General features: G+C 42.4%; 2 protein-coding genes across 7 annotated transcripts in view; one reads left to right on the forward strand and one right to left on the reverse strand.

Annotated features, from left to right (window-relative positions):
• LOC143027304 (putative G-protein coupled receptor CG31760) overlaps positions 1-14,416 on the forward strand; it is a 552,124-nt gene that overhangs the window by 366,875 nt on the left and 170,833 nt on the right. For all 6 annotated transcript variants that reach the window (XM_076188576.1, XM_076188582.1, XM_076188586.1 and 3 more), the window contains one exon: positions 151-283. In XM_076188576.1, coding sequence (XP_076044691.1) covers positions 151-283 — 133 coding nt within the window. The remainder of the gene's footprint in view (positions 1-150; positions 284-14,416) is intronic.
• On the reverse strand, positions 6,722-8,963 carry LOC143031492 (uncharacterized). The gene is made up of 2 exons (XM_076195413.1): positions 8,621-8,963; positions 6,722-8,462 (listed from the first exon to the last, which is right to left on the reverse strand). The coding sequence occupies exon 2, from the start codon at positions 8,351-8,353 to the stop codon at positions 6,722-6,724; it is 1,632 nt and encodes a 543-aa protein (XP_076051528.1). The 5' UTR covers positions 8,354-8,462; positions 8,621-8,963.

Genomic DNA, 14,416 nt, shown 5'->3' on the forward strand with positions numbered 1-14,416 from the left:
TAATAAGCGCCTTCTGGCTATCTTCCTCACCCGTGATTTAACATGACACCAATAAGTGAATGATGAAGTGCTAAACATTTATGTCCTAACATCATTCACTTCATTTACCTCTTGTATCCCACAATTACATCCTATTGCCTTTGTTTGCAGTTGCATGGAAGAGCCGGCAAGACTTTGGAAGCAAGACATACGAGCTTCTCTATGAATGCCGCCCATGTGCCCGGGGATGCGGGAGTTGCGTCACTGGGGACCCTTGCCTGTCGCCCTACAACTGGTCTTTCAGGTGCGTAGCAGGTTTTCTCCCCCCACCCCCTCCCCCAACAGCAAATGTAATTAAACGAACATTGAAACGTCTATATCATCGGCTGTGAGGGGTTTTCCACCACTTTGATAAATTGCCCATGATGGATGATTATACGAGTGGCTTGGTATGTTAGAGAAATGATAGAAAGGCGTCATGAGTCTTAGAATACAAATTAAAAGACTGCTTGTTTGAAGGCTGTGAAAAATAGTTTTCGCAACAGATGGGTAAAGTCCTGGAATAGCCTGGGGGAATGTATAATACAAGCTGGAACCACATGTCAACTTTGAGGAAAATATGATAACTGGAGAATAAGAAACACGACACCACGATTGTAATTCACTTCCTTTATAGCACAACTAGGTAAACACTTACACACACACGCACACGCACACGCGCGCACACACACACACACACACACACACGCACGCACGCACGCACACGCACGCACGCACACACACACACTTTAAGAGGTCATGGAAGTAAATTAAGAAAGATCACATGTCGAAAGAATGTGAGGAAATAGTTTTCCATATAGATGTACAAATATGTGAAATAGTTTTGGTGATATAACCCAAACTCAAACAATACACGAGTTCAAATCTAAATATGATAATTAGAAATCAAATATTATATTAAGCTGGAACAGTACACGAATTTGAGTCTATGTACGTTAGAAAATTGGATAATAGAAGACAGGACCTAACGAGCGTTGTTCCTTTCCTGTATACTACAATTAGGTAAATACACACAGACAGACACACAGACACACACACACACACACACACACACACACACACACACACACACACACACACACACACACACACACACACACACACACACACACACACACACACACACACACACACACACACACACACACACACACACACACACACACACACACACACACACACACACACACACACACACACACACACACACACACACGCGCGCGCGCGCGCTGTGGTTAGAGCTCTGGCCTGCCACTACGGAGGTCCGGGTTCGATCCTCGCCCGGGGCTGAAATAATATCAGTATCGCAGCGCTGAGGGGTGTTACTCCAACTCTCGTGGGCGGGGAGTTGGGTGTGTGTGTGTGTGTGCAAGGTCATAGCATTACCCATAGATCGGACCTACGAGCTCTGAGCTCTCTTCCAGGAGGGAAATAGCTGTCGATCACGAGTCCAACACATGATCCAAAGACCAAGTGAATACACACACACAATAGAAGAGGTCAAAGGAGATTGACGTGACGACCGATGTGGTGATTTTTTTTTCAATGCTTTTAGGTGCATTAGATATGATAGGAGATTCTGAATTTATAATTTTTCTCAAAATATTTTCTTGATCTCTCAAGATCGTCTTCATCTCTTTTAGGAGATTTGCAAAGACATTTCCGTAGCTAGTCATTTTGGCCAGATCCAGATTTCGGCTCCCCTGAGCCTTTTTCAGTGACGTTTAACTCTGTGATAGCGAGAGAAGTAATAGCTCCTAAATAATAAATATTAACTACAGGTAAGTGAGGAAGTGTGGGAGCAAGAGGGGGAGAGGGGGTGAAAGGTGAAGGTAAAGGTTAGAAAGTGAAAGAAGTGTAAGTGTAATAGTGTGGGGCGGACCCACTTGCATGGTGAGTTTTCTTTATGTGTTAAGGTCACCCTATCTATTCTATAGTCATAGAATTAAGGTCACCCTATCTATTCTATAGTCATAGAATTACCTATCTAGCTAATCAATAACATATATATAAATAACATATGTAGGGTTTTGTCGGCAAATTATTGTCTTCTTATGATACGTAGGGAATAAATGGAGCTCCGAATGGACGCTGACTGCAGGTCATTCTAAAAAGAATGTTTTTATTGTCAAAGAACTTGTACAACATTACAGAAAATACATAAATGCCAATTAATAACAAAAAATATATATACAAATGTTAATCAATACGTAGAGTCGTAACTCACATCATAAATTTGACATTGAATTGACATCATATACTCACCGACTTGTGCGTCTCCCATAGGTCCCCCTACGTCCGTTGACTCGTTTGACATTACAATGGTGAAGTGGAGGATTGCGACATTACTCGTGACTTGTCCCTTCCTCTAACTGCATATAACCCACACATTGGGCGACTCTGACTAATGCCAGTTAGAGAAGACGACCTTGATATGCTGGCCCCCACACACCATCTACCCACAACTTCTCCCACACTCGACCAAGTCGATGCCGGTGACGGGGGGAAATTGTACAACTAATCGTACTGTGACACTAAACTGACGGACGTAAAAAATGCACAAAATTATACCGTGACATAACGGACGTACAATACACAATTATACATTCCACTCCCGATTTTTATACAATGAAATCAGCAACATAAATTTACGTCTATGGACGTAACACTCCCCCACCTTGAATCTTACGATTCAAAAAAAAAAAAAAAAAAAAAAAATCACATACATATATTTATGACAGAACACAAAACATTTACAAAGAACCTTCAAGGAATACAAGTTTTGTAATGGGTCGGGTGAGCTCACTGAATTGAGTTTTCAAACGGGCACTACGAACCAATCCGTCTCTGCTCACCCGCACTTCCTGGACTCTCCCCAGCGGCCAAGAACCGCGGGGCGAGTTTTCATTCATTATAAGCAATAAATCCCCGACTGAAAGATTCGGGCTTTCAGAATTCCACTTCTGCCTTCTTTGCAATTCCACTAGGTATTCACTAACCCACCTTTTCCAAAATTGTTTGGCTAAATGTTGCACGTGACGCCAATGTTTGCGGTAAGGATCGGCATCGTGAAAGGCTCCCCAAGATAGTGGGGAGTTTCCTTGGAGGAGTAACAGATGATTGGGAGTCAGCGGACTCTCATCACTTGCATCATCACTGCATTTAGTAAGTGGCCTACTGTTGACTATACTTTCCGCTTCGCAGAAGAGGGTTTGCAAAACATCAATCATCCTGGGGCATTTGATGACTAAAGCGAACAGTACTTTACGTACAGACCTTATCATACGTTCCCAAACACCTCCGTGATGTGACGCGGAAGGCGGGTTGAACGACCACTCTACGTCACGTCGACGTGTTTCCCTTACGATCAACGATCGGTCCAGATCTCGTACACTGCGTGCTAATTCAGCCCTCGCTCCTACTAGGTTAGTACCATTGTCTGACCACACCTTACTGGGGTAACCTCGCCTCGCTGTGAAGCGTACGAAACCATTGATGAATGCGTCAGTTTGTAAGCTATCAAGCTTCTCAATGTGAATAGCTCTCGTAGTAAAACACGTGTACAGACACCCGTAACGTTTCATTTCTGATCTCCCGACTTTAACATGGAAGGGTCCAAACAGGTCTACTCCTACGTACCTAAAGGCTGGCCCCCCGGGTTCACACCTCTCGGGAGGGAGGTCAGACATTCTCTGGTTCATGGGGGCCCCGTATAATCTCTTGCAAACTATACAATCCATTTTGACGCGTTTCACCAATTTTCTACCCCGTATGATCCAGAATTTCTTACGCACCCGACTGAGTGTCCATTCCACTCCTACATGAGAGGAATTATGGCAATCACGTACAATTAATGTAGACAACCTGTGGTTATGAGGGAGGATCACAGGATTTATAGCTTGCCCATTCAATGCCGCATGCTTGAGTCTACCACCAACTACTAACAGACCATCTATAAGAATAGGAGACAGTTTATATATTGAACTGGACTTTAACACAGTTTTCCCTGCTTCAATGTTCTTGGTTTCATGAAAATAAGCACGCCCTTGAACATGTTTGACAATCAGATTTTCCGCGTGCTTTAGTTCATGGATCTCAAGTGGTGAATTTTGCGGAATCTTCTTCTTAAGAAATTGTATTAGCCTTAACCACCAACCAACGGCCTTCTTTAATCTGTAAAGGCTTGAATAGTGCTCAATCAGCGTGTCGATCGGGTGTTGGGTGACGCCCGACTGACACGTCTGTACGATACTCGTGGGATATACCTCACGCCTCACCTCCGGGTCTTCATCCTGAAGGTGTCCTACAAGATTATCTTGTGCTGGCCATGCACACTTGTAATTCGACAAGAAGGGAGGACCATTAAACCAAGAAGCTGGCAAATTGTCTACAAAGCATCCCCGAGATAGTACATCTGCAGGATTCTCATCACCACTAACATGATGCCACTGATTAGCCTCTGAAACATTTATAATTAGTGTGACACGATTCGCCACAAAGGTCTTGAACCTTCTTGTCTCGTTCTGTATATATGCCAGAGCTATAGTACTGTCAGACCAGAAGTTAGATTTGAGCAAGGGGATATCCAACTCTCTTTTAACAACAACATCTAATTTGGCTGCTTCAACGGCAGCCGAAATTTCCAATCTTGGTATAGTAACTCCTTTGATGGGAGCTACTCTCGCTTTACTGGCTAGCAGAGCTACGTGTACTTTCCCATCTTGATCGATTGTCCTGAGATAAGTGCAAGCACCAAATGCAAACTCACTTGCATCACAAAAATGATGTAATTCTGAAGTACAACCATTCCACTCTAAAGGCAAAACGCATCTAGGGAAGCGAAGTCTCGAGATTTCATATAATGAAGTTATCCATTTCAACCACTTCTGACACAAAGATATAGGAATATTTTCGTCCCAAGACATCTTAAGCCTAGTCGCCTCCTGGAACAAAATCTTGGCTGGAACAATGATTGGCAAAACTAAACCTAAAGGATCGTAAGTTGAAGCAAGTTGACTCAACATAACTCGTCTAGTCACATTCTGTGTTTGAACACCCTTACTAACGAAAAAGAAACAGTCGTTCTCGACGTCCCATTTAATCCCAAGCACTTTGCTATGCATATTGGATGTCAATTCCTTTGCTTCCTTAGCCCTGTCTTGCTCATCAATGCTCTCTAGCAATTTGACGTCATTAATCATGAATTTGGTTAAGTTAAACCCTCCGTGTCTGAGGACACTTCTAGTATCTTCAATTACCTCAATTGTCTCTTGAGGTGACGCTACGGACTTCAACATATCGTCAACGTAAAATGACCGGAGTAGCGTGTCTTTTACTTCCTCACAAGGTTGCATGTCCTCTACAGCCTTCCGCAAGGCATAGGTGCTACTACTAGCGCACCATATTCCGCCAAAGGGATGCGAGGTCATTCTTAACTCTTATTTCATCGCTAACATACCATAGGAACCTTAAAGCGTCTCTATCGCTAACGGGAATTTTGACTTGGTGATACATAGCCTCAATGTCGGCCGTGATGGCGTAATGATATTGGCGAAACCTGAGTAACACGTGAATCAACTTATTATTCAGATCTGGGCCCTGTAGGCACTGACTGTTCAGACTGACTCCGTTCTTTTGAGCAGCACAGTCGAATACGACTCTCACCTTACCTGGTTTGGTTTCGCTCGTAACGGCATGATGCGGTAGGTACCACACTTTACCGTCATCTCTCTTTATATCAATCTCGGGAACATACTCTGCATACCCCTTCTTGATCAAATCTGAAATATTCTCAGAGTATACATTCAATGTGCCGGATTTCACCAACCTTTTGTACAAACTTCTTAATCGTCTCTCGGCGACGTCACGATTATTGGGCAAGTTTGGCTCACCTCGCCAAGGTATTGGCAGTACATAATGCCCATCTTCGTATCGCGTTTCCTTATCCCAAAGGTTGATAACCTTCTGGTCGTTCCGAGATGGTGCCCTATCTTCACATTCATTTTCCATCATCCACAAGCGTTCAACATCTGCTTCGATCGAGCTTGCAAAGCACGAGCCGACATTATACGACTCACCTGCACTAATTGGGCCATTTACAGACCACCCAAAGTAGGTCCGCGTAGCATAAGGTTGGTGCTTATTCCCGCCTGAACCCCCTCTGACCTCCAATGGCTTTAGGAGCCAAGCGTTGTCCATGCCTATCAAAATGTCTGGCTCAGATACTTGACTAGTATTCAAAGGTATGCCCTTGAAGTAGGGGAATTTATCAATCTCAATTTTGACAGGTGGTTGCCTAAAGGCCTGTCTACACGAGCGGGCCTGATCGGCGGGTTTGCCCGTTAACGGGCAAATTCTCGCGGGCCTGCCCGTGAATGTTGTCCACACGACCGAAGTGATGAACAGCTGGGCCTGCCCGACGATGTTGCCAGTAGCGGGTGGAGTGCTGTACGAGAACCATGGTGCCTAGCATTGTCAAGAAAAAGATTTTATGCTCTATGATAATAGCTGTGTGTCTCAAGAAGAAAAAGAAGAAAAGGATATGGTTCACGATATTATCTTGCGTCTGGCAGGGTAGAAACTCCAGCTACCGGGCACCAGCTCAGTGATTTCGCTCGGCGGCCTTTCGGGCAATTTGATCGTTTGCCCGTCAAATATGCCCGTTAACGGGCAAGCCCGCCGATCAGGCCCGCTCGTGTAGACAGGCCTTTACAGGCACTCTTGGGACGACCATGACATTTGTAACACTGGCCTCTCGTCTACCATCCGGTGACGTAAGGCTAAGGGATACTACCTTTGATTGAGTTTCCCTGGTCCCCCCTAAAGTACTCATGGTGTACTCCTTAAGGTCTCCTTCCAGACCCAACTCGAGGGCCACCCTTTCCGTGACGAAAGTAGTGTCTGATCCACTATCTAACAACGCCGTGACCTTAAGTTTATTATCCACGACAACTGGTAAAATGGGTAGATAAATCTTCGATCGAGCATCATTAACATAACCATTCATGACCACACTTGACTCTTGACACTCCGAATTTTCAACTACGCCCCCATTACCCTGAGAGTCCTTTGCCGGGACGTGGATGAATTTTGTATGCTTTAAACCACATCCAGGAACTGAACAAATGGATTGTTTGAAGCATTTGCTAGCCCCGTGCCCACCTAATAAACAATTGAAACACAGCTTGTGTCTTTTTACAACTTCTAACCGACATTCAGGTTTCATGCCTTTAAATTCCTCACAGTAGAACAGTCTGTGTCCTTCCCCGCACACCACACATGTGCTACCAGCACGCCCTAACTTGACGGGGTATTTAGACTCAGATGCTGCTACATTACAACTTGCGCTCTTCACATTTTGACCCTTACCTGTGGATTGCAATCCATAAACCGGATCACATGCCTCATCTGCCATGACATTGATAAACTCAGCGAATTGACTGAGAGATGGGTACGTGTCCGTTTCTCGTTTGTGACTTAGAGCTTTCCGTTTCCATTTGTTACGAACGAATCCCTGACACCTCTGTAAAATATCTAAGATATACTCTTGAGTGTTAAACCTTTCATACAATTCTAATTTTCCAAAAGTAGCAACTGCCATTGTTAAGTCATCATCCAATTGCCTCAACTCTTGAGGCTTAGATACCATCTTACCATTTTTTAAATCATTAACAATTTGTTGAGACACAAGGTGAGAATTACCGAACCTGCGTTTCAATATATCGCGGGCTTGTACGTAACCAGCACTATTTCCCACCAACGCACAATTTTTTATGGCAGCTTTCGCCGGTCCCTTGGTGTATTGTAATAGACGAGTCAATTTGATCTGAGGGTCACTCACTTTACTGTCTACGAGTTCATCAAAAATTGTCATAAAGAGATTATACTCAAGAGGGTTACCTTCAAACACGTCTAATTCAACTTTGGGTACATTTAAGATCCCAACTAGTTCAGCCGGCGAGATGTCTAAACGTTCACTTTCACTATTTTCACTGTCTACGCGGGACTTTGCACACGGAATTTCACTTTGAGTCCTTACCTTAAGGAACGCCCTGGCGTCCTTTATCACCTTTATGTACTCCTCTTCAGTTTCTTTATACCATGACTCGCTGGCCTCCAATTCCCTTTCATCGTTGCTCAGGAACGCTTGGTAAGTGTCGTGTGCCGATTCGAATTCATTATAGGATGTACGGACACGGTCCAGTCTGTCCGTAATGCCGGCTATGTCTTCCTCAGCGATTAACCGGCACAAGGTTCCCAGGTGACGTGTGACCGCTGCTTTCCTCTGTCGTCTCACCACCTTGGCCTGCTCCATGACGGTGACTTAAGTCGAATGACTGTAGGGTTTTGTCGGCAAATTATTGTCTTCTTATGATACGTAGGGAATAAATGGAGCTCCGAATGGACGCTGACTGCAGGTCATTCTAAAAAGAATGTTTTTATTGTCAAAGAACTTGTACAACATTACAAAAATACATAAATGCCAATTAATAACAAAAAAATATATATACAAATGTTAATCAATACGTAGAGTCGTAACTCACATCATAAATTTGACATTGAATTGACATCATATACTCACCGACTTGTGCGTCTCCCATAGGTCCCCCTACGTCCGTTGACTCGTTTGACATTACAATGGTGAAGTGGAGGATTGCGACATTACTCGTGACTTGTCCCTTCCTCTAACTGCATATAACCCACACATTGGGCGACTCTGACTAATGCCAGTTAGAGAAGACGACCTTGATATGCTGGCCCCCACACACCATCTACCCACAACTTCTCCCACACTCGACCAAGTCGATGCCGGTGACGGGGGGAAATTGTACAACTAATCGTACTGTGACACTAAACTGACGGACGTAAAAAATGCACAAAATTATACCGTGACATAACGGACGTACAATACACAAAATTATACATTCCACTCCCGATTTTTATACAATGAAATCAGCAACATAAATTTACGTCTATGGACGTAACAACATATATATAAATAATGAAGGGAGGACTTGTTTTCTGCTGTACATTTTTATGACTTTAAGTTTGGAACGTGATTTTAATATAATGATGTTATCTATTAAATTAATACAAGTTCTTCCTTCATTTTGCAAATAGTATAATAAACATTGACATAAGACATGAGTTGGGAGCAGGTGTGGCTCTGTATTGGCAGTGTGCCTTGAGTGTTAATATAATTTTTTCCTTTATATAGGTTATTATCTTTTATTGATTTTAATCTAATTAATATTATGTCACACCTGCTTCCATTTACTTTGTAAATATATATATATATATAGTTTTTTTTTTTTTTTTTTTTTTTTTAAGGGAGGTTACGTTTCTTAATATTGGTTAATGTGCCATATGAATTCTAATGCTAGTGTGTTGTGTAAGTAAGTATTACACACGTATCCTGTGGATGCGTGTGTTTAAGCTAGGCAATGTGCCTTGTGTGATATCTTCCTTTTTTTTTTTTTTTTTTATTAGCTAGGGGCCATGTCTGAGGCGGAAGGGCTGGATTTTAGCCTAGTATAGTTTTTAATCTGGGCCAGTTTTTGTGGTCTTTTGTTTTTTTTTAGATGATTGAGGAGGTGGGGGTATTAAGTTATGTTCTAATATGTTGTTCCATGCTTTGCTACTCAGTCTAATTAGTCTGGAGTGTATTGTTTCTATGTTTGCTGTTTTGTGGAGTTGTTCTTGTGTTTCTAGGTATGGTGGTTTATGCTTTAGTATGTTTCTTATTGTTTTGTTTTGTAAGGTTTGCATGTGTTTGAGGTCTGTGTGTGTACTGGTAACTGTGATTATTGGGGGGTATTCTAGTTGTGGTCGTGCTAGTGTTTTGTAAAGTTTTATTTGTGTTTTTGTTTTTAGTCCTCTGAAGCGTCTTAGTCTGTTAAGTGTGTTTTTTGTGTTTTGTATTCTGTTTTTGATGTGGTGTTTTATTCCTTGTGAGTTGATGGTGAGGCCTAGGATATGTGCTTGTCTATTGTATGGTATTATGTTGTTGTTTATTTTTATTGGTGTTGGATTGCGTGGTGAGATGGCTAGTAATTGGAATTTGTTTGTGTTTGTGGATAGTTTCCATTGTTTTTCGTATGTGTTGATTTTGTCAATTTCATGTTCTGTCTTTCTGGCAAGCATGTGTTTTCCTGTAGTGTTAGGGTATGTGATTATTTGTGTGACGTCGTCTGCGTATTGTATAGTGTAGTTTCCGTGTGAGGGTGGTGGTATGTCTGATGTGTATAGGTTAAACAGTGTTGGGGAGAGAACGCTTCCTTGTGGAGCTCCGCTATGGAGAGGGAAGGCTGGTCCTATGTAATGGTTTATTATTATTTTTGCTGTTCTGTTGTCTAGGAAGCTACACAGTGTTTTTGTGATGGTGTCTGGAAGGTGTGTTTGGAGTATTTTGTATTTAAGGCCTTCGTGCCAAACTTTGTCGAAGGCCTTGGATATGTCACGTGATATTATGGTGCATGTATGTTTGTGTCTTTGTGTGTCTGCGATTGTTTCATATAAGATGGCTAGTGCTGTGTGTGTTCCTTTGCCAGGTGTGAATCCATGTTGGTTAGGGTTGAGCATGTCGTGTTCGTGTAAGTGTGCCATGAGTCTGTTTGTGATTAGTCTTTCGTATATTTTTCCGGGTGTTTCTAGGAGTGATATGGGTCTGTAGTTTTGTATTTGTGTGGTGTTTTTATTTTGTTTCGGTATGAATGTGATGATTGAGTTTTTGAATTTTTGTGGGAAGTATCCTAAGCTAAGTGTTTCGTTGTATATGTCTGTGAGTAGTTGTATTGTTATGTTTGGTAGGTGTGCGAGTATTTGTTTCGTTATGCCTGATTGTCCTGGAGCTTTGTTTTTGGTGTGTTTGATTATGTTTTTAACGTCTTCTAGTTGTATGGGTTGTCCGATGTAGTTGTCAGTGTCTAGTCTGTCTAAGTCCATGTTTGCGTAAGGTTGTGTTTGGTGGTAATGTTGTGTTATGTGTGTGAGAATTTTGGTTTCGTGGTTTGTGTCAAATTGTGTGTTTTCTTCTGGTGTGATTTGGAAAATGTTTTGCCATACCAGTCTGAAAGCGTTTTATTTGTCTTTGGCGTCGTGTAGTTTGTCGTTATTATATGTTATGTATGGTGAAGTGTTAGTTTTTTATCCTTGTAGTTTCTTAATTGTGTTCCAGAAGTCTTGTGGTTTTTTGGGGTTGAATTTAATGTTTGATATGAGTTTGTTCCATGTCTCTTCGTAGTTTGTTTTGTGTTCCTCTAGTATTTGTGTTTGTAATCGTTTAATTGTTTGTGTTGTGTGTGGAGTCCAGTTGTTTTCTATTATGGCTTTATTTTTTATGTTGTTTGCCTTCCATATTAATTGTTTTAATGTTTTAGATGTTTTGGGGGTGGGTAGTTGTTTGTGGTGTGTTGTAGGTATACTCTGTGTGATTGCGTTGTGTATTAATTTATACCAGTTATCTATTTTGTCGTCTATGTATTTTGTGTCTTTTAATTGTGTGTTTGTGTTGATTTGTGTTTCTGTGTGATTGTATTCTTCTGTTGTTGTTTCTAGTAATGTTTTAAATTTCTTCCAGTCAGCTTCTTTGTATAGTAGTCTAGGTGGTGTGGGAATAGTGATTGCTGTGGTGGAAAGTGTGAAATGTAGTGGTATGTGGTCTGATGAGGTCATGTCGCCTGGGTGTATTCTATAGGTGAGGTGGTGGTGTCGGTTGGTGAATATCATGTCTGGGTTGCCTGTTCCGTTGTGTGTAATGCATGTTGGGAAGTCTGGACCGAGGAAGGTGAGGTGGTTCTGTGTTATGAGTTGATGTATGTTTTTTCCTACGTGATTATTGTATGTGTGTTTTAGTGTTTTATGTTTTGCGTTAAAGTCTCCTATGATGTATGTTGGTTGTGGTTTCTGTGTGATTTTTAGTATGTCTTGTGTTGGTAGTTATGGTCTTCGTGGTGGGGGGTATGTTGTGGCTATGATTATGGGTCCTTTGTTTGTGTGTATTTCGATGGCTAACATGTCTTCGTCAAAGTCGTCTATTAGTTTGTATTTTATGTTTCGTTTTATGGCTATTGCTATTCCTGCGTTGTCTTCGTTGTAAGTGTTTTGTGTGTGTGTGTTGTAGTTAAATAATTTGACTGTGTGTTTACCTATTGAGTTGAGTAATATTATGTCTGGTGTTTGTGTTAAGTAGTGATTGCTAAGTTGGTTTCTTCTGTGGTATGACAAGTATTGTACGTTATGTTGTATTATGTGTATTGTGTCCATGTGTGTTTGAGTTATTGGCAGTTGACTGTCCAGTGAGCTGTGTCTGTTGGTTTGTGTTTATGTAAGTCGAAGTAACCTTGTTGTGTCCTTGTGTATTTGGTCTTAGTCAGTCGTTGTATGGGGGCTTTGGTTAAGTCAATCAGTTTTTGTCTGATCATTGTGTCTACAGTCTCCTCTGGCATTTCTTTAGTGTATATGTATTTGACCTTGTTGTTTTGTAGGAGTGTGTGTACGTTTTGGTGTATTTCTTCGTTTGTCATATCTATTGTGTTGGGTGCAATGATCTGTATTGTTTCTGTGTTTTGTTCTGTTTTCTTTGTCTTTGTAGGTTGTTCATTTTCTGATGTGGTGTGTGGCCTTTTATTTCCATGTTCCTCTGTTTCCATTTCTTCTGGTTGAGGTTGGGTGTGTGTTGTGTTGTTGATCATGTTCAGTATAGCTGTGGGTTTTATGACTGAGGGAGGGATTATGATTGTGGGGAGTCCATTTGCCTTGTAGTATTCGTTGATTGTCTGTTGGTAAGTTCCTGGGATTGCTGCTTCAGTTATGTTGGCGTGTATAATTGCTGTGTTTATGACTGTTAAGTGTTTGAGGCTTATGGGGTTGGGTGACGGTGTTGGTGATGACTGAGCAGTATTGCTTGAAGCAATGTTTGCATATGAAGTGTTGGAGTGTGAGTGTGTGCTTTGATTTTTGTTCTCTTGAATCTTCTTCTTTATCAGGTCTTTCCTTACTTGGCATCTGGCTGCATATGTTGGGTGATTTAGGCCACAGGCGATGCATTTCTTCAGTGCATTGTGGCAATTATTTATGCGGTGGTCTCTTGAGCAGCAGCTTGAACAGATGGTGTATGTGTTTGGTTGTGTACAGTGTTTGAGTGTGTGGTCATATGCATAGCAGCGTGTGCACTGTAGTAGGTGAATGTATGTCTCTTGGCTAAGTGTATGTGGGGGGAATGATTGGCTAAATACTAAGATTCCTTTGTTTAGGCATTTTGTCACCATGGCTGTAGTTTCTAATTTTACCTTGATGATTGTCTTCGTATTTGGCATTTTGATGATGCTGGTTATCTTTATAAAGGTGTTCAGGCGCTCCATTTAATTTTTGATAGTTTCAGGGTCTTCGTTGTAGATATGTTCATCCACTTGTCGTATCACATTCAGTTCCGGGGGGTCTATGATGTCCAGGCCTTCTTTGTTAAATTCCGTTTTGGTGGCTCGCTTGGTCAGTTCTTCGATGGTGTTGTCGTCGGCTATGGCAGTATGTTGGGTGCCATTGGTGTACAGTTTCTGGATAGCTATTCCCAGTTTGGATAATAGCTTCCAGACTGTGGAGCGTTTTGATTGGCCGGCCGTGGGCCGGTTTTCTCTAATACTTATTCGACCCATTGCGCCTAAGCGCAATTGGGCTTGTGAGTGTGTGTGTGTTCCTGTTAGTGTGTGTATGATAGTTGTGTAGAGTGAGAAAAAAGAAGAAGAAATTGGTATTGGGGAGGGGGAGGGTCGTAGGGTTCGGTCTATTCTCGCGTGTCTACTGGCTAACGGCGGTTAAGGGGAAGCGACTGCGTTGGCTAGCGCCCGAGTGCCCACTCGCAGCAATTGGAATGGCTCGATCGCCTTGTCCTATTTACCTATGCCGGGTCCGCTAGAATGCGGGAAAAGCCCGGAAGGGGATTCCCTTCCCCACCAGACGACTGAGCAAGTTTTAAGACCAGCAAGGGCAATGCTCAGTCGAAAGGGGGGTTATAAGGGCATAAAGCCGTCAGAGCGAGAAGGCGAAGAGGGTGCCCTTAGCTCGGGTAACGGCGTTGAAGAATTCGTAGTTCACGGTGGGAGCGACTGCGTCCGTTCTCGGTGGTGTCTAGGCGTCGAATAGCTCCTTACGGAGTATGCCACTCTAAATACCAACTTGTACTCTCCTTTTTGCTCCTGATTGGCTGGGACCACTGGGATAGCCCCCGCCAATGTTACTCTCCTGATTGGTCCGTGTTTTATTTTCGCATACTCAGCAAAGAACTGGGGTTATTAGCTTACACACCCATGGCTGAAAGTTCATGAGCAGGTTGTCCTCTGTGAATGAATTCACGAGTTAACTCTTAAGTATGTTAGATATA

The sequence above is a fragment of the Oratosquilla oratoria genome, chromosome 1 (genome assembly GCF_046742065.1).
Source record: "Oratosquilla oratoria isolate Oo_2021 chromosome 1, ASM4674206v1, whole genome shotgun sequence".
Classification (NCBI taxonomy): Eukaryota; Metazoa; Arthropoda; class Malacostraca; order Stomatopoda; family Squillidae; genus Oratosquilla; species Oratosquilla oratoria.

Excerpts from the sequence above, each read along its gene's own strand:
- LOC143031492 (XM_076195413.1), bottom strand. The coding sequence starts at position 8,353 with ATGGAGCAGGCCAAGGTGGTGAGACGACAGAGGAAAGCAGCGGTCACA.